This window comes from Carcharhinus amblyrhynchos, chromosome 4, assembly GCF_965287045.1.
Source record: "Carcharhinus amblyrhynchos chromosome 4, sCarAmb.v2.hapA, whole genome shotgun sequence".
NCBI classification, from domain to species: Eukaryota; Metazoa; Chordata; class Chondrichthyes; order Carcharhiniformes; family Carcharhinidae; genus Carcharhinus; species Carcharhinus amblyrhynchos.
This window is the reverse complement of record NC_137327.1, coordinates 114,829,045-114,847,763: the sequence shown is the minus strand read 5'-3', so window position 1 is coordinate 114,847,763 and position 18,719 is coordinate 114,829,045. Positions and strand designations below refer to the sequence as shown.

At 44.9% G+C, this 18,719-nt stretch overlaps 1 protein-coding gene across 2 annotated transcripts in view; it reads right to left on the bottom strand.

Moving 5' to 3' along the window:
* Positions 1 to 8,407: 8,407 nt before the first annotated feature.
* lpar4 (lysophosphatidic acid receptor 4) overlaps positions 8,408 to 18,719 on the bottom strand; it is a 42,265-nt gene continuing 31,953 nt past the window's right edge. The window contains exon 2 of one of the 2 annotated variants that reach the window (XM_080188253.1): positions 8,408 to 10,512. In XM_080188253.1, coding sequence (XP_080044379.1) covers positions 9,306 to 10,355 — 1,050 coding nt within the window. In that variant the 5' untranslated portion in view covers positions 10,356 to 10,512 and the 3' untranslated portion in view covers positions 8,408 to 9,305. The remainder of the gene's footprint in view (positions 10,513 to 18,719) is intronic. The other variant, XM_080188254.1, reaches the window with a different exon arrangement.

The window sequence follows — 18,719 nt, the reverse complement described above, 5'->3', positions numbered from 1 at the left end:
TCCCTTGGGGTTCCTGTGGGTCCCTCCGTGGGACCGGTGTTTCTTCTGTGAGCTCCAGAAGCTCTGGCATCACCTGGCCCTGCCAGTCCTGCAGGACCACCTGCATCTTACCCATAGTGGTCGAGGCCTCAGCAATGGTGCTCTGAGTTGGGGGCCACCTGTCAATGGCAGCAGCAAGTGCCCTCTGAGACTGGGCCATGCACTGCAGCCCCTCAGTCATGACCCTTTGTGACTAAGCCACGTTCTCCAGGGCTGCTACCGTGGCCTACTGTGTCTCAGCACTGTCCGGCCGGGTCTCATGCAAGCTCTCAAATCTCTTAGCCATGGGCCGCAAAACCTCGAGAATGCTGTTGAGTCCCTCAGCTATGGCCCTCTGGGACTCCACTGTGGCCTGCTGTAACTCAGCCATCTCTCGGAGCCTGCCACTCATAGTGAGGCCTCCCTGCCCCAGGCTTTCCACTGTGGATGCCACCCTTGCAGGTTTGGCTTGGGAGCCACGCAAGACAGTGTGAAAGCTTTGGGACCCCCCCCCCCAACAGCCTCGCAGTTGGTCCAGTGTGACCGTCAGCCCCTCCTGCATTCTCTGGCTCTGTTGATGCGTCTCCAGCAGCTGAGGGAGAAGTGACCTCAGAGGCCCAGCATGTAGCCCAGGGCCAGCTGAGTCCTCACCTCTGGCAGGCCCCCATGTGCCAGAGGTCTTGGACGCTCCCTCCTCCACCTGATATACTTCAGAAAATGTGTTGTGCTCACCAGAGAGTGACCCAGAAGCCCCACTAACTGGACCCACCGACATGCCAGTATCTGGGATGGTGAACTGCGCTGTGGAAACTGATGTCAGAACGGTGCTACATTCAGAAGTCCCTTCACCCTTATCCTCCAAGGACTTGTCCAATCTGCCTGGAGCAGGATGGGCGGTAGCTGCAGTGGGGGGGCCATGACGCCAGATGGCCCTGGGGTATCCAAGTCTGTTCCAGGACACTAGGTTAAGTGCAAGAGAGGGAGAGGAGTCTGGGATGCAAAAAACGTGATTCACCATTTCACCATTGAACATTGAATAAAGCACAAGGAGATTACATCACAGGAGCAAACCCTTCAGCCCTCCAAGGCTGCCAATTTGAATTGTAATCCCCTACCCTTCTGCAGGCTATATGCCTCTACTCCCATCCCATTCATGTAGTTGTAAAGATGCCCCTTAAAGGTCACTTTCGTATCTGCCTCCACAACCTCCCAGCAGCGAGTTCCAGGCATCCACCACCCTTTCTGTGCGGAGAAACGTACCTTGTACACCTCCTTTAAACCTTGGGCATCGCACCCAAAACCCTTGCCCCCCCTAACAGTTGCCTTAAATCAAGTGGAGGATTGACAGATGCTCACTTCTTATCTCCAGCCCGACCATGCTGTCGCTGACAGCCCGCATCTCCCCTTCCTTGTTCAGTTCCAGCGCCTGCTTTTTATAAAAATTCATTCACAGGACATGGGCATCGCGGGCTGGCCAGTGTTTATTGCCCATCCCTAATTGCCCGAGAGAATCAACCAAATTGCTGTGGCTCTGTAGTCACATGTAGGCCAGACTGGGTAAGAACGATAGATTTCCTTCCCGAAAGGATATTAGCGAATCTTCAAAAGGGGTGAGGAGCCCACGGTCTGGCTCACCCCTTCCTGTCTTTCACCCTCTCTCGGCTGTTATGATCGATCTTCTCCTGTGGAGATGAAAGGAATAATACCTACAGAGTATCAGGAAGAAGCCCTTAGAGGGCAAGCGCAGCGCTACTCTTGGGGAGGGATAGGAGGACAGGAAGGAAGTGCTTGGGGGTCAGAGGCTGGTAGCATGCAGGGTGCTGAGGGTGGGAGGGTCTGGGGGAGGTTTGGGGGAAAATACTGGATGGGGTTAAGCACTCATCCTTGCTGCTTGGATGAGGTCATTGACCTTCTTGCGGCACTGCTTCTCCGTTCTGGGGGCCAGTGCCATGGCACTGACGGAGGCAGCGACTGCCTCCCAGGCCGCATTGCCATCAGCCCCCCCCCTTGGGTCTACATCCTCCTGGGAGGATGACGGTGTCCCACCTCACCTCTGCTGCATCCAGCAGCCTCCCGAAGTCACCTTCAGTAAATGGGGTGGGGAGGTGTTGCTGGTGCTGTGTTCATTGCCTCCCTGCACTGCCTACCTGCCTCTCCATCCTTGGGGTTTTTCTGGAGCTGCCCCTCCTTAGGGCAAATCAGCTACAGGTAGAGCATTCCAGCAAGTTCCATGCAGTTTGCTTGTTAGCATTGAGGGGAAGGCAAGTCAGGACTTGCAGGTGTGCTGATGGGGGCGGTGGGGGTGGGGGCTGGGGGGAGGGGCAGGGGGAGTCAATCTATCTTGATTGGGGACAGGGGAGAGAGAGGGAGGTGTCCTACAGCCACCGGAGTCAGGGAGCCTTGTACAGGAGGGTCCAAGGTGGAGGGAGGGGGAGGAGAGGGATCAGTGAGGGGGAAGGGGAGTCCGCTGCCACTCAGTCTGGGATTAGGCGGGGGGGGAGGGAGGACTGCTTCCCACTCTGCCTGTGATTGGGGCGGGGGGGGGGGGAGCTGTTGTTCCACCTGAGGTGGTGGTGGGGTTGGGGGGGGATAGGGGGACTGCTGCCACTCTGCCTGTGATCGGTAGGGGGAGGGAGGAAGGGGCCACGATTGGGCTGGGTGGCATGGGAAGAGGGGATAATGGGATCATTAGTGCTTTTGGAGGGCAATGTCCATGGGGACCGGGGGAGTGGCATTATCCAGCCTGGGAGGGATGTGGCAGGGGAGTAGCATTCTATCATTTATTTTTGCGCATGTGCAGTTAGAGCCACCGATCGGAGCTGCAGGGTTTCGGGTGTGTTAAGCCCTGTCCACAAGCTTCTGCAGCACAAGTCAGAATTGCTGATATTTTTTGCAGGCAGAGTGTGTATGGGGGTGCCTCGAATGGGCCTAAAAGTCGGATCTGAAACACTCCTAGTTTCAAGTCCACCCTGCACTTAGATTGAAAATGTAAAATAGGACCCATTACATTTAGTTCCTTATTCAAATCATGAACATATGATGTGAAAAGTTGGGGTCCTAGCACAGATCCCTGTGGTACCCTACTAGTCACCACCAGCTAATTGAAAAAGAAAGGTCCATTAATTCCAATTTCCTTCCTGCTAACCAGATTTCTACCACTGCTTTCCAAACACTGTGCTATGAAATCCTTGGTAATGGACTCTAGCAACTCCCTTACTACTGATGCAAGGCTCACTGATCTACAGTTCCCTATATTATCCAAACATCCCTTTTTGAATAGTGGGCTTACGTTAGTTACCCTCCAATCCTGAGGATCAATCCAGAGTCCAAAGAATTTCAGAAAATGACCACCAATGGATCTCCAATTTATAGGGCTACTTCTTCAAGTGCTCTGGGATGAAGATTGTCAGGCCCATGAGATTTATTCACCTTCAATCCCATTAATTTCTCCAAAAAACACTTCTCTACTAATGCTGATTTCCTTCAGCTCCTCACTAAAACTTGTGTTTCTCAGAACTTACGATGCTTCTGCCTTCACAAGACGTGAACAAAGTATGAATTTAATTCCTCACCCATTCCTTTGCTCCATCTTACGAATTCTCTTGTTTCTGGCTTAAGGGGCCTACATTCATTTTTGTCATTGTTTTTCTTTTTACATACCTATAGAAACTTTTACAATCAGTTTTTATGCTCTTTGCTTTCTTACCTTCATACTCTAATTTTCCCCTTCTTAATCAATCCCTTAGTCGGTCTTTGCTGAAATCTAAACTGCTCCAAATTCTCAGTTACATTGTTTTCTATTGCCAATTTGAATGCTTCTTCCTTGAATCGAAAACTATCTTTAATTTCCTTTATAAGCCATGGTTTGGCCACAGCTACCTATCCACTTTGCACCAAATAGGAATAAACAACTTTGAGTTCACCTATTCGTTCCTTCAATGTCTATCCACTGTCCTTCCTTTCAGTAATGTTTCCCAGCCCATCACAGCCAACTCATGTCTCAAACCATCATAGTTGCCTTCATTGACTTTCAGGACCCTGGTCTCAGATTCAATGACCTGACTATCCAAGTTGATAAAGATTTCTATCAAATTATGGTCATTCCTGTCTCTGCTCCAACTTTGGCTTATCTGCTGCTGAAACCCTTAGTCATCCCTCCATCCTTTTCAGACTTGACATTTCCAATGGTCTCTTTGTCAGCCTTACATCCATCACACTCTATAAACATCAACTCATACAAAACTCTGTTATAAGAACATAAGAAATAGGAGCAGGAGTAGGCCATCTAGCCCCTCGAGCCTGCCCCGCCATTCAACAAGATCATGGCTGATCTGAAGTGGATCTGAAGTTATAACTAATTTGCATTGTAGAATGCCTGATTACATATGCATCTATCATATCCTTCATTTGATTCAGAAGGAGAGGTCTCTTGTAACAAAAAGATTACAAAACGTAAGAAAAAGGGAGTCACTTATATCACCTCTGTTTTCACCGACCTACTTTTGTCTTCCCAAAGTTTCAAAGTTAAAATTCTCACCGTGTATTAAATTCCTTTGCGGACTTTCAGCTTCTTATCTCTGTAATCTTTTGTAGCTCTATAACTGACCTGTAGAACTATCTGCTTCTTTGGTGCTACCCTTTGGACTTCAGCCTCACAATCAGCAGGGAAACTTTCAGGCAAGTAAGTTCCACACTCTGGAATTGCCCCCAAAACCCCTCCACCCTTTTCCTCTTAACACCCCTTATCCTAGATTGTTCTAGAAGGGCAAAAATTTGGACTTTTGTGTACTGAAACTCCTCTGGGATGTCAGATTAGAGGGATTGATAGGGTCATGTGATTATGTGGTTCACGAACAGAGAAAGCAGGCTTTTGCAGAAAGGAGTTGGAATTTTGCTGTTCTGAGTGAAGTTAGAAGAAACCTGCAGGCTTCTGAAAGCACTATATCTCTCTGAAAACTCCAAGACTGCTAACACTTGTTATTTTAAGCATATTTGTGATTGCTAACTATATTTAAAGTGAAGTTTAGATCTGAAAGAGAAATGTTGCTTATTTGGGACTAAAACAGTAGTAATTTAGAAATTAAAGTATTTTCTTTTCATTTTAAAATATTGTTCAATTGTTAATAGTTAAGTTGCTTCATTTGTTAGACTTATAGTGTTATTTAATAAAGTTTATTTCACGATTTAAAAAAAACTTTGTCACTGGAATCGTTCCTGGAAGATTGTATCATTTCCTCGCATCTATGCCAAAATAGAAAAATTTTGGAGTCTAGTCTGGCTTCATGATATACCTTGGGATTCTTGTCCAAGATCCGAACAGATTTTGCTTCATGATTATTGAGAGGCATCTATGGAGTTATAGAATTTTTTTTTGATGGATTGACAGCAGGTCTTCTTTAAAACCCCACCCAATTCTCCTCTTCATTGAAGGTAACTAAATGGATAATCAGGTATAGTGTATATTGGTTGCCATTTCAATAGGGGTTGTGTTGCACCTATAATGAAATGCAGAAGTGCCTCTTCTGCACTGCGGTAATCTGTGATCTAATGACCAGATCTGGAACACAAGATTGTTCACAAACTGTGTGCCTGATGGCTTCAAACACACTTAGCCCACATTATCAGTGTTTATTGCAGCTCGAGCTTAGTATTGGTGACCTTCAAGGTATGACTTTCTTAAAAAGCTGAAGAATAGCTCAAATTCACAGATCACAAATGCAGCTCTTTGGAGACAGTGAGTGAACGTTTGTTTAGAACAGACTGAATAGGATGTTTACAGCGGGGATAATCCCTGAAGTGCTTCCAGCTTGTTCAGGGGCTTCGCAGCTGTTGCAGTTTCAATGCCACTGCTGAACACAGACTTATATCCTCCCACTGCTTTGTTTCAATTTCACATGGGCTTCACGGCAAATTTCCAGTTGCCAATGTTCTACAATATTCTTTCTGATGGTTTCAATTGTAATCGACAGCTGTCTGGAGCAACTGCAGTGTGACACCACATGTCCAGCAACATCACCTTCTTCAGCTATACCTTACCTCAGCCAAGCCTAATCTCATTCCAGGCTGAGCAAGCTTCACTGTTCTAGCTGATGTTTCTTTCAGTGACATTTTTAAAATTTACTCTGATGGTAATCTAATATTGAATGCACAAATGTGAGTAAGTCCAACCCATCCATTCCACTCACCAGTAGTAACAGCTCCCTGAAGTGTGATTTGTGTGTGAAAGAATCACAGTTCACTCAACTCCACACTTGCTTGCATCGCAACTTTAGAAGTATGCAACTCATAGAATCCCTGCAGTACAGAAGGAGGCCACTCAGCCCATCAAGTCTGTACTGAGCACAATCCCACCCAGGCCCTATTCCTATAACCCCACACATCTACCCTGCTAATCCTCCTGACACTAGGGGTAACTTAAGGTGAGCAATCCACCCAAACCTGCACATCTTTGGACTGTGTAGGAAACCGGAGCATCTGGAGGAAACCCACGCAGACATGGGCAGAATGCGCAAACTCCACACAGACAGTGACCCAAGCCGGGAATTAAACCTGGATTCCTGACACTGAGGCAGCAGTGCTAACCACTGTGCCACTCCTCGGGATTGAACCATCTCAAAATCAGATTGTGACTGATCGCTCCTTAGAATGGCAGAAAGTTGAATTCCTTCCAATTAAAAGCTGCAGCCATTGTGTTTGTGAGCATGTGAATGCGTTTACAGCTGTAAATTTCTGGTCCTGTCCAGGTAGTTTCCCGATGTTGTATGTGGCAAGCCAATCAAATCTCTGGAATTTGGTGGGATTGGAAGATCCCGCAGTGGGAAAGGCTGGAAAATCCCACTCTGTGGGTGGAATTTTCCAGATATTCACACCGAGGGGATTTTCTGGTCCCTTATCGGCACTTAACGGGAGATTTAGCCGAGCGCCAAATTCTCCATCCTATGCAGCAGCAGAGGGGCATCAGTGGGCATTAAGATCATGTCCCATGTCTCTCTCTCTCTGTCTTTCTCTGTAATCTTCTGGACGAAAGAAAGTCTGTCATGGTAAACAGAAAGCTTTGATCCTTCACTGCCACCCCAAAAGTTATTGAGGTGAGGAGATCAATTGAAGATTTGAAAAATTGAGATTTAGAAGATATTCTGTCAGGCAGGGATAGAAAGGGTTACCGAAACAAGGGCTGCTGATGGAGTTGTGATGCAGAACAGCTATAATCTAACTGAATGACAAAATAAGCTTAAGGCGGCTGAATGGTTTAAACCCATTCCTAAATCCCTAATCGTTATACTGGCAACAACAGCTGCAGTTTGAAAGGCTCCTCCTGAGAGACAGAGTCCAGCGGGTTGAGGCAGGCTTGTGACTTGATGCACGAGGCAGGTGTGCTCCAAGCAGAGGAAGTCGCTGAACTTTATCAGAACAATCTGATTTTCTGTTCTGTGCTGAGACTGGGGGAGGCGGGGGTAGTGGGGGTGGGGAGGGGGTGCTTGCCACTACAATCTGACCCAGCTGCAGTAACAGCATCATATTAGCGTGCCGATTATATCAATCGCTAACTCTGGCTCTAAATAAACACAAACTGTTCTTTTAGACGACAGCTGCTATTGCTCAACTAGATGCTGAAACAATCTCCCATCTGTCCAATTTCACCCTACTGCTAAAGATGTCAGAGTGCTAGATTAACAGTGTGTCTGGTAACATCCCATTTCCCTCAAGAGTGCTTAGTTTCATTTTTATGCTTACAAGTTTCCAGAGTTGGAACACTAAAAAAATGTACATTAATAGCAATCTAGTGTTGAATACACAAAAGCTATTAAATGTATTATAAAATAATACAATAATACATTCATTCAGTCATCTGTCTAATGCCACTTAATCTATTGCAGGAACTGCACCCACCTCTTCACTGCCTTGTCAGCCTGCAAGGTTAACAGTGTGTGTCTTGGCCTTCACCCTCAGTCCCAGCTTGTCATTCTATTCCAATTACGGTCAAATCTGTGTATCCATGACCAGGCTGTCATTCAATCACATACAGGCATATTTTATCAATTTCTTTTACAAGCAAGGCTTGTTGTCTCATCAGTAAAATCCATTATGCAATCTTAGCACTGAAAAGGTCCATTAAGAAGTGTAAGGAAATGGGACAATCTGAAGTTCTTCAGATTGCAAGCTTGAGGCTATTATGAAGACAGCTCGATGTATGTGCATGGTGATTGGAAGCAATTGGTACAAGTACAAAGCAAAGCACAGTGTACAATCACATTCCCAGATATTAGAAACTCAAAGCTAGCAGCAAGATAAATATAAATTACACTTAATGCAAGATTTGCAAACACACTTAACTCAGCCAGGCTGCAATCACTTAAACGCAAATTTATTTTTGTTATGTTAAGTGCAGTCACACACAAACAAGTAAAGCAACATTTTATTTAAAAACAGTACAGCAGCTCTACTTCTGAACAGAATGACTTGTTACCAACACAGAATAGTGATTCTGTCAAGCAACAGATTCAATATGTAATTCATTTGAATTCGAGCCTTCTATATCCCATCAAAACAGCTGTGGCCTTAAAGGTTCAGAAATTTCTTTTGAACTTCTGGTATATGTCCCCCTCAAGATTTCAAGCCCTCTGGTTTCATTACATCCTTAATATTTGCCAGAAAAGACAACAACATGTGAAAAGTGTGGTGGCCAAAGCTCACAAGTCCTTGTTCAGCGCAAGTTTTAAAGTTAACAAGGCTCAAATCAAGGACCCATCAATACATGTAGAGATTTCTGCTGATTCTAAAGCAGGAACTAATTGAAGGACTTGGCAGAGTATTTAAGTTAGAAATTAGATGCCAGAGCCATAAAAGCCAAAAATGGCAGAGTTTGATTAAGTAGTCAATTTACCATATTTTGTTTTAACTAAATGACGGAAGGGGTGACTGGTTCATGGAAATATAAAACAGCGATGTGACAAACAAGGAGAGATCACACATTATGGGTTTTAATTGACATTTCGGAATTAGAAAAGAGAATTTCTCTTTGTTAAGGCCAACGAAACCAAGTGAACCAAACTAGTGGTAAAGGTGTCTGCCCACAGTGTAAAATTCTGCTACTGGAGTGTCTGTGCAATCAGTGGCTGTTCTGGTTCTAGCAAGGTACCGCATTCTACTTAGTGTGTGGTGACAAATATCCTCACCAGCGGCTCCCCTCTGAAATCCTGGAGCATGACCTCACAGAACATATGCTACAGGGCAGGAGTCGTGTTAAAAATCCTGACGCCAATCTGCCAACATTCAGTCACACTAGCTTAAAACTGAGATTCTAACTGAATATTGGCTCCGTTTCGACTGACAGAATCCACCGCTCCCTCCGCTGTTACCTCTACCTTGACTGTTAAGGGTGTTTCGCTTTTAAAAATGGAATCAAGCTTGGTGCGGGGTTTGATGTTGAAGTACTTCTGGAAGTACTCCGACGTAAAGTAATAAACAAAGGGGTCGAGGCAGCAGTTTGTGGTGGCCAGGCACAAAGTTATTGGGTACATGGTCCTGGCCAGCTTCTCCAAGGAGCAGTTTGCAATAGCTTGAGATCGCACAAGGGCATAGATAAATAAGATGGAGTTGTAGGGCACAAAACATATTATGAAAATGGATAGGTGCACAATGATCATCTTGAGGACCCTTTCTTTGTTGGCTCCAATTGGAGACAATGTCTCGGGTTTCCTCAGAGTCCTCAGCACCATAGAGGAGCAGGTCAGGTTCAACAGCAAGGGAATAAGAAACCCAACTATTTCAATGAATATGGTGATCTTGGACAGGTAGGTTTTCCAAGTGTCTTTAGAGAAGCCTTCAAAGCAGGTGGTACTGGAGTTATTCCCCCTGTTGTTAGTGGTGGAGAAGAGAGATGCGGAGATTCCCCCACTGAGAACCAGGAGCCACACCCCGGCGCAGACGATGCTGGTGTTTCGCCTCGTCCTGATGGTCCGAGACCTGAACGGGTAAACTATGGCCAGGAACCGGTCGACGCTGATGCAGGTGAGAAACAGCATGCTCCCGTATATGTTGGTGAGGAACGCCGTCCCGGAAACCTTGCACAGGCCGTCGCCAAAGGGCCAGTGCCTATTGAAGTTGTAAAAAATTTTGAAGGGCAGCGTGAAGACGAAGAGGAGGTCGGAGACCGCGAGATTCGTCATAAATATCGTCGTTTCATTTCGCATCTTCATTTTGCAGCTGAAGAAGTACAGGGAGGTACAGTTAGTCAGCAGGCCAAGGACAAACACAACGCTGTACACAGAGCCGTACAGGGTGTACTTGAACGAATCGTTGGTGAGGCACGTGGGGTTCTGGCTGTCGTTCCCCATGCCTCGCTGTGTGTGTTTTGTACAGGCTAGGAGTTCAGCAGCAGCCACAGTAGGTTTCTGCACACAATGAATTGTGGCAGGAGTCACCTCCAAGGCCTCCTGAGACGCTGTTGCCTTTGCACCATAGTTTACTGTCTGTGCAGCTGATCTATGCCTGCTGAGAGAAAACAAAACATAAAACAGCATGAGAAAATGGAGGCTGCCGTTGCTTAAAATAGGAACACCTTGTATTTCCCAATATTAAATAGCGTAAGTTCTGTCCTTGCTTGAAAATATGCTGTATGAGTTCCTGCAAAAAAGAAAGTACAAAAGGAAATGGCCCTGAATATTAACCTTCAAAAGTTCTTCATATTAGAAGATTAAAGTTACACAATGCCTCCTCAGGAAATCCAGATAATGATGCCTCATAGACTGTGAAGATATGTATTCCACAATTAGCATTTTTTGGCCGAATGGTTAAATGTTTCAAATCTTTTTTTTGATTGTTATCAATACATTTCTAAATCAACTGGCTCCACTTAATTGATTTGAATTATCTGCTGCTTTTCTGGACACTTTGCTGCACTGCTAATGTTATTTAATTTGAATTATTCAATAGTAGGATTTTTTTTTTTCAAATTTCTGACGGAGATTAGCATCAAGAAGTTTCCCAAGAGGAGGAGGGGTGTGGTGGGCATTGGGAACTGACTTCTGCACTGTCACCGTATTGTTGGCAGAAGTCACAGCAGCTCAAACCCAAAGGAAATTCCTGCTGGAGTGCTGCATTTAAGCAAGAAGGGAAGACCTTGATTTAACCCAAAGATAGATTTACACACACTATTTAACATTGCTGAAAAGCCAAGCAGTTTAGGGAATCCAAAACAAAAACAGAAAAGGTTGGAAAATCTCAGCAGTTCTGACAGCATCCGTGGAGAAAGGACTGAGCTAACAGATGGGGTTTTCCGGCCACGTGCACCACAAGACTGGAAATCCTTGTCATGGACAAAAAAGGACCATAAATTGAGATGATCAAGGCTGGGGACAAGTGTTGATACCGGTCAGAATGTGTAACTGGTCGGTAAGCAGAGCGTCAAAGGACAACCTGGAACAGGTGACAGATGGCTCCTGAGTGGGTGGGGAGACCCTGGTCAGCTGAAGAAAGATGGAACAAAAAGGGGGATGGAAAAATGAAAATCAGTGGGAGAAGTGAAAATAAACAGCTGGAAGTAAAAAAAAAAATGGGGTGAAGGTGGAGGAGAGAGTTCACAGTCTGAAATTGTTGAGCTCAATGTTAATTCTGGAAGGCTGTAACATGCCTACATTGGAAGATGAGATGATGTTTCTTCTGTTTGCTTCACTGGAACATTGTGAAAGGTTCAATACGGATATGTGGATATGAAAAGCAGGTTGGGGTGTTGAAATTCCTGGAGACAGGAAGATCTGGGTCCTGCTTGCAGGAGGTGTTCTGCAAAGTGGTCACCCAGTCTGCATTTAGTCTCTATGACGATGCTTATTTTGCTTTAGGAATTCTGTTTTTCCACAAAAATGAGAAACAAAGTAATTCATTAATTGCATTTATATAGCACCTTTTACTGTCTTTGTAAACCCAAAGTACTTTATGAATGACAAACTTTTGATATAAAGTTACTGTTGTAACATACCAAAACTAGTTGTGATACAATTTAGACATCTAAAGGTAATATTTAATACGAGCAGGGATCTGCAAAACATTTGCTTTCAAACTAGTATCCACTTATTTAAATATAGGATTTCTCTTTATTCTTTCACCAAAGACTTCATGATCAACTCTAGAAAAAGCTGCATAAAGCCGTCCATGTGTAAAAAACAGGCCTAGGAATAGAAATAGGAATTATGCTGACAGTGTGACCTTGTGACTTGTATTGTCTGGAACTCTAATTCAGAACTGTTTTCTCCCGAGTTGAAAAAACAGGTTTCCATCTGATAGAACATAAGAACATAAGAAATAGGAGCAGGAGTAGGCCATCTAGCCCTTCGAGCCTGCCCCACCATTCAATAAGATCATGGCTGATTTGTCGTGGCTCAGCTCCACTTTCCCGCCCTCTCCCCATAACCCTTAATCCCCTCTCTTATCAAAAACCCATCAACCCGCGTCTTAAAAATATTTAGCGAGGTAGCCTCCACCACCTCAACGGGCAGAGAATTCCAGAGATTCACCACTCAATATCATTTGAGAAATAAAACACGCTGGGCATGATCTTCCAGCTCTTTACGCTGGTGGGATCTTCTGATCCTGCCGAGGGTGTAGCCCCATCATGTGTTTCCCAGGGGCATGGGATGGAATCATTGCAAAATCCCTTTAACAGGGGATCCAGCCACCAGCGCACCGCCTCCCATTGCTGAGAAAAACACCGCAGGGAGGCCAGACAACTCCGACTATTCCCTTGAGCTCAGCCCCATTAGAATTTCAGCATCAATCATCACAGAAAACAGCTTCCAAGCTACTTGTTAAAAGACGTGAAGTCAGATGTTCGAGGCTCTGACGGAATTAATGGAGGCAGGAACTAGTAGCTAGTGGCCCCACCACCATTTTCACGAGGGCAACCCGCCCACACCCATGCAGGACGAAACTGGAAGGGCTCAAAGGAAGCCAGCTCTAGCTAAATTGTATAATTATGCTGGAGGCGGCCTGACTGGGTTTTATAGTAGCCTAATGAAGATGTGAACCACAAGTTGGAGGAGGGAAGAGCTTAAAAGTTAAAGAAAATGGATCGTCTGGCAGTGGTTAGCATTGCTGCCTCACAGCGCCAGGGACCCGGGTTCGATTCCTGGCTTGGGTCGCTGTCTGTGTGGAGTCTGCACGTTCTCCCTGTGAATGCTTGGGTTTCCTCCGGGTGCTCCAGTTTCCCGATTTCCTCCCACAGTCCAAAGATATGCTGGTTTGGTGCGTTGGCCGTGCTAAATTCTTCCTCAATATACCCAAACAGGCACCGCAGCGTGGCAGCTAGGGGATTTTCACTTACCTTCATTGCAGTGTGGATGTAAGCCTACCTGAGACCAATAAATAACCTTTATAATGCATTACATCAATGTTCAGTAAGATGGTGAAGTTATTAAAGTATTACAAATGGAAGACGAAACTACCAGTTAAACAAAATGTGTTTACAAGGTCGTTAGTTCTGTCAAGTGGAAAAACCTGTCCAGTAAAAAGGTCAACATTGTAAATGTGGAAAAGTCTTCAGCTGTGTGTTTAAAAGACATCATCTAATGGAGAAAAATGTAAAGTATACTTCACACTTCTGAAAAAGCAGCCGAGTATGATAACCAAGTGTAAATATTTAACCTTTTTCCATCGGCTTAATGTGTTCAGTCAGTCATCCATAGGGATAGCAGAGCTGGAAGCTGGTTTGCTAAAATAGAGTACGGGAACTTTCTCGTCCCACCTGGAAATTGTAGTGGGCGGGACAGGACCATGCAAAGGTTCATGACCTCAGGCAGAATTTTTCGGACTTGGGGAGAGCATGGCTGGAATATCCTGCCCAGGGAGTTTAAGATACAAAGGTCTGAGGCCACATACCAACTGACTCAAGAACAGCTTCTCCCCTGCTGCCATCAGATTTTTGAATGGACGTAATTCATACTAAGTTGATCTTTCTCTACACCTTAGTTATGACTGTAACACTACATTCTGCACTCTTTCCTTTCCTTCTCTATGAATGGTATGTTTGTCTGTATAGCATGCAAGAAACGATATTTTTCACTGTATACTAATACATGTGACAATAATAAAATGTTCTAAAATGTGGTTTGTATCACTGTGTCTTTGGTTCAACACCAGTACCAAATGTGGAGCCAAACTGTAGTTTATAATATAATTTTTGTAAAGCAAACAGTTTTTAAGTTTTAAGCTTAAAAAAAAACTTAAGCAAGGTGGCTTCTGAGGCTGAAATGGGTAGGCAGGAGTGTGAGTAGTGTTCTTGAATCTTGTTCTTGATAGGTACAGAAGTGGGCGAGTTTTAACTGGCATCCCACCCACCATTTTGGTATTTGTGAATGTCCATATGATTTATTTGAATGGAATACTTGTGTGAGTATTTGCCTTCTTAAAACAAAACTAATTCACATCAAATGTGAATATAAATTTACCTGGGCACATTTTAGGAAATAATTGGGTGGAAATGTGAGGAAATTAATACCTGGAACTGCCCAGTCACCTCACAAATCTTTTCAAGTCCTGAACAGTGTGCTGATAAAGGTCGATGTGAGTGTGTCTTGCGTCTTTTTAAAAAAAATCACATGGAATAAAATCTATCTGCATTATCCTGCCCTGTTGCCAGACAGCGAGGTGTGTAAACGGACCACTTCTTAATCTCTCTGCAGTATTAAGTCATGCAATTAACTCAACAAAACAAAATATTGAGAGCAACATCCTTTAACTAAAGATGTCATGAACAGTAGGTAATAATAAATAGACAATTTATACATTATAGAATCCCTACAATGCAGAAGGAGGCCATTCGGCCCATTGAGTTTACACTGACCACAATCCCATCCAGGCCATATTCCCATAACCCTGCTAATCCCCCTGACACAAGCATGGCCAACCCACTTAACCCACACATCTTTGGATTGTGGGAGGAAACCAGAGCACCCATGCAGACTCCGTGCTCAGGCTGGGGATTGAACCGGGGTTCCTGGCGCTGGGAGGCAGCAGTACTAACCACAGTGCCACCAAGCTGTTAGTTTATTGAAAAGTCAAGATGGCAGCAGGGGCCAAATAGCAATGATAATCCAAATAAAACAAGTATTCCTAATATCATTCAGAACAATCATTCATAAAATTTTCATAATTGTGATAATTTCAGTACACAAATGATTCCAGTTCATTGAAAAATACAGGTCCTCTTTAATTAATACAGAATATGAAAGGTCCATTGTTTTCTGCACTTTATATTAAGGTCCATCAATCATGCATCATTAGGCTGAGTTAAATAAATTCTCAATCATTTATATACTATTTGTGAGTTTTATGAAGTATGGGATTGAACGGTCTCATAATCCATTTGTTCTATATGCATATATAAGGAGGAAGAGGGTAGCTAAGGAAAGAACCAAAAGGTCCACTCAAGGACAATGGAGATAATTTGTGTGTGGAGCCAGGTAAGGCAGGTCCTTAATGAGTACTTTGCATCAGTATTCACAAAGGAGAAGGATTGTGGTGGATGAAGAATGTAGATAGGAGGACTTTGACATTCTTGGACAAAGAGATAAAAAGGAGGAGGTATTAGAGGTTTTGAAAAACATTAAAGGTGGACAAGTCCCCAGGCCCAGATAGGGTCTATCCCAGAAAATACTGAGACAGAGGTGAGGGAATAAATTGCTGAGGCCTTGACCAAAATCCTCTTTAGCCACGGGCGAGGTACTAGAGGATTGGAGAGTAGCTAACATTGTTCCTCTGTTCAAGAAGGGCAGATGAGAAAATCCAGGAAATTACAGGCCTGTGAGCCTTACATCAATGATGGGGAAATTATTGGAGAAGATTCCTAGGAACAGAACGTACTCATACCTGGAAGAGAATAGGCTTATAAGTGATAGGCAACATGGTTTTGTAAAGGGGAGGTCGTGTATCACAAACTGATTGCATTTTTTAAGAAAGTGACAAGAAAAATTTACCAGGGAAGGACAGTGCATGTTATATACATGGACTTTAATAAAGCTTTTGATAAGGTTCTTCATGGTAGGCTGATACAGAAGATGAAGTCATTTGGAATCAAAGGTGAGCTGGTAAGATGGATACAAAACTGGCTTGGGCATAGAAAGCAGAGGGTGGCAGTGGAAGGGTACTTCACTAACTGGAGATCTGTGACAAGTGGTGTTTCACAAGGATTGGTGCTGGGGCCTCTGTTGTTTGTAAAATGATTTGGAGGAAAATGTAGGTAGTAAATTTGCAGATGATACAAAAATTGGGGGAGTCTTACCATTTATATAAATGATCTGGAGGAGGGAACCGAGTGTATGGTGTCGAAATTTGCTGATGACACCAAGATTGGGGGAACGGCAAATTGCGCGGAGGGTGTGGAGAGTCTGCAGAAGGATCTAGATAGGCTGGGCGAATGGGCCATGAAATGGCAAATGGAATTTAATGTTGGCAAGTGCGAGGTGGTCCACTTTGGTAGGAATAATGGTAGGAAGGACTATTTCTTACGTGGCGAAAAACTGCAGCAGACGACGGTGCAGAGGGACCTCGGGGTCCTTGTGCATGAGTCGCAAAAACCCAGCCTGCAGGTGCAGCAGGTGATCAAGAAAGCGAATGGAATGTTGGCCTTTATAGCGAGGGGGATTGAATATAAAAGCAGGGAGGTTTGCTGCAACTGTACAGGGCACTGGTGAGGCCGCAGCTGGAGTACTATGTGCAGTTTTGGTCGCCGCACTTGCGGAAGGATATATTGGCCTTGGAGGGAGTGCAGAGGAGGTTCACTAGGCTGATACCAGAGATGAGGGAGTTGGACTATGAAGAAAGGCTAAATAGACTGGGTCTGTACTCGTTGGAGTTTAGAAGGATGAGGGGGGATCTTATAGAGACGTATAAGATAATGAATGGGATGGATAGGGTAGAGGTAGAGAGATTCTTCCCACTTAGAAAGGATAGCAGGACTAGAGGGCACAGCCTCAAGATAAGGGGGGAGCAGTTTAGAATGGAGTTGAGGAGGAACTTCTTCACTCAAAGGGTGGTGAATCTCTGGAATTCTCTGCCCGTTGAAGTGGTGGAGGCTACCTATCTACCTCGGGTAGATAGATTTCTGATAGACAGGGGAATTAAGGGTTATGGGGAGAAAGCGGGAAAGTGGAACTGCTCCACTTCAGATCAGCCATGATCTTATTGAATGGTGGGGCAGGCTTGAGGGGCTAGATGGCCTACTCCTGCTCCTATTTCTTATGTTCTTATTCTGTAATTACTTCCATAGTTTACTGGGTCAGCTAAACCTTATAGCTTATTATCATTGGTCACATTACATCCAATACAAAGTTGTCACCTGTTACATTTTAACATGAAGGGCACCAGCAATCTTTGCTAACGCTATGCCTCTGTGAGCGCCATCCTTCACCTGGCTGGGCTCACTGCTCAGAAACAGCTTGCAGGGAATCATGTGGCACACAATCCAGTGGCTTATTTGTAAGACTGCAAGCATGAGAAAGGTCCATGAAACCCCCATCGCTCTCAATTCCACAGAACAGAGAGACAGCGTGAATGAGTGAGCAAATAGAAGAGGACCAGCTGGACCTCAGGAGCCTCGTGGAGTTTGAGGAGCGGGCAGTCCAACTAGCAGTGGGGAAATTGGATTGAGCCGATGGAGATGGAGAGGTCACTGGCAGCCTCCATCCAGTAAGAATCCATGAATGCCACATAGAAACCCAAGGACCATTATTCCTCCATGTTGGAGGCAGCTCATACAATCACTATCTCTCTCCTCTCTTGCTTAAAGGCATCACTAGGAAGAGGGCAAGAGAAGATGAATCATTCTTTTTAAATAACTTTGGTAGGAAGAATGGTAGGAAGGACTATTACTTACGTGGCGAAAAACTGCAGCAGGCGACGGTGCAGAGGGACCTCGGGGTCCTTGTGCATGAGTCGCAAAAACCCAGCCTGCAGGTGCAGCAGGTGGTCAGGAAGGCGAATGGGATGCTGGCCTTCATAGCGAGGGGGATTGAATATAAAAGTAGGGAGGTCTTGCTGCAGCTGTATAGGGCATTGGTGAGGCCGCAGCTGGAGTACTGTGTGCAGTTTTGGGCGCCGCACCTGCGCAAGGATATTTTGGCCTTGGAGGGAGTGCAGAGGAGGTTTACTAGGCTGATACCGGAGTTGAGGGGGTTGAGCTATGAGGAGAGGCTGAATAAACTAGGCTTGTACTCGTTAGAGTTTAGAAGAATGAGGGGAGATCTCATTGAGACGTATAAGATGATGAATGGGATGGATAGGATAGAGGTGGAAAGACTCTTCCCGCTCAAAAAAGACAGTAGGACTAGGGGGCACAGCCTCAAGATAAAGGGGGGGCGGTTCAGAACGGAGTTGAGGAGGAACTTCTTCACTCAAAGGGTGGTGAATCTCTGGAATTCTCTGCCCGTTGAAGTGGTGGAGGCTGCCTCGCTAAATATTTTTAAGAAGCGGGTTGATGGGTTTTTGATAAGAGAAGGGATTAAGGGTTATGGGGAGAGGGCGGGAAAGTGGAACTGAGCCACGACAGATCAGCCATGATCTTATTGAATGGCGGGGCAGGCTCGAAGGGCCAGATGGCCTACTCCTGCTCCTATTTCTTATGTTCTTATGTTCTTATGTTCTTAAATAAGCATGTGATCTGGTTCAAGAAGCCAACTTTACCAGAAACTTACAATTATTACGAGATAGAA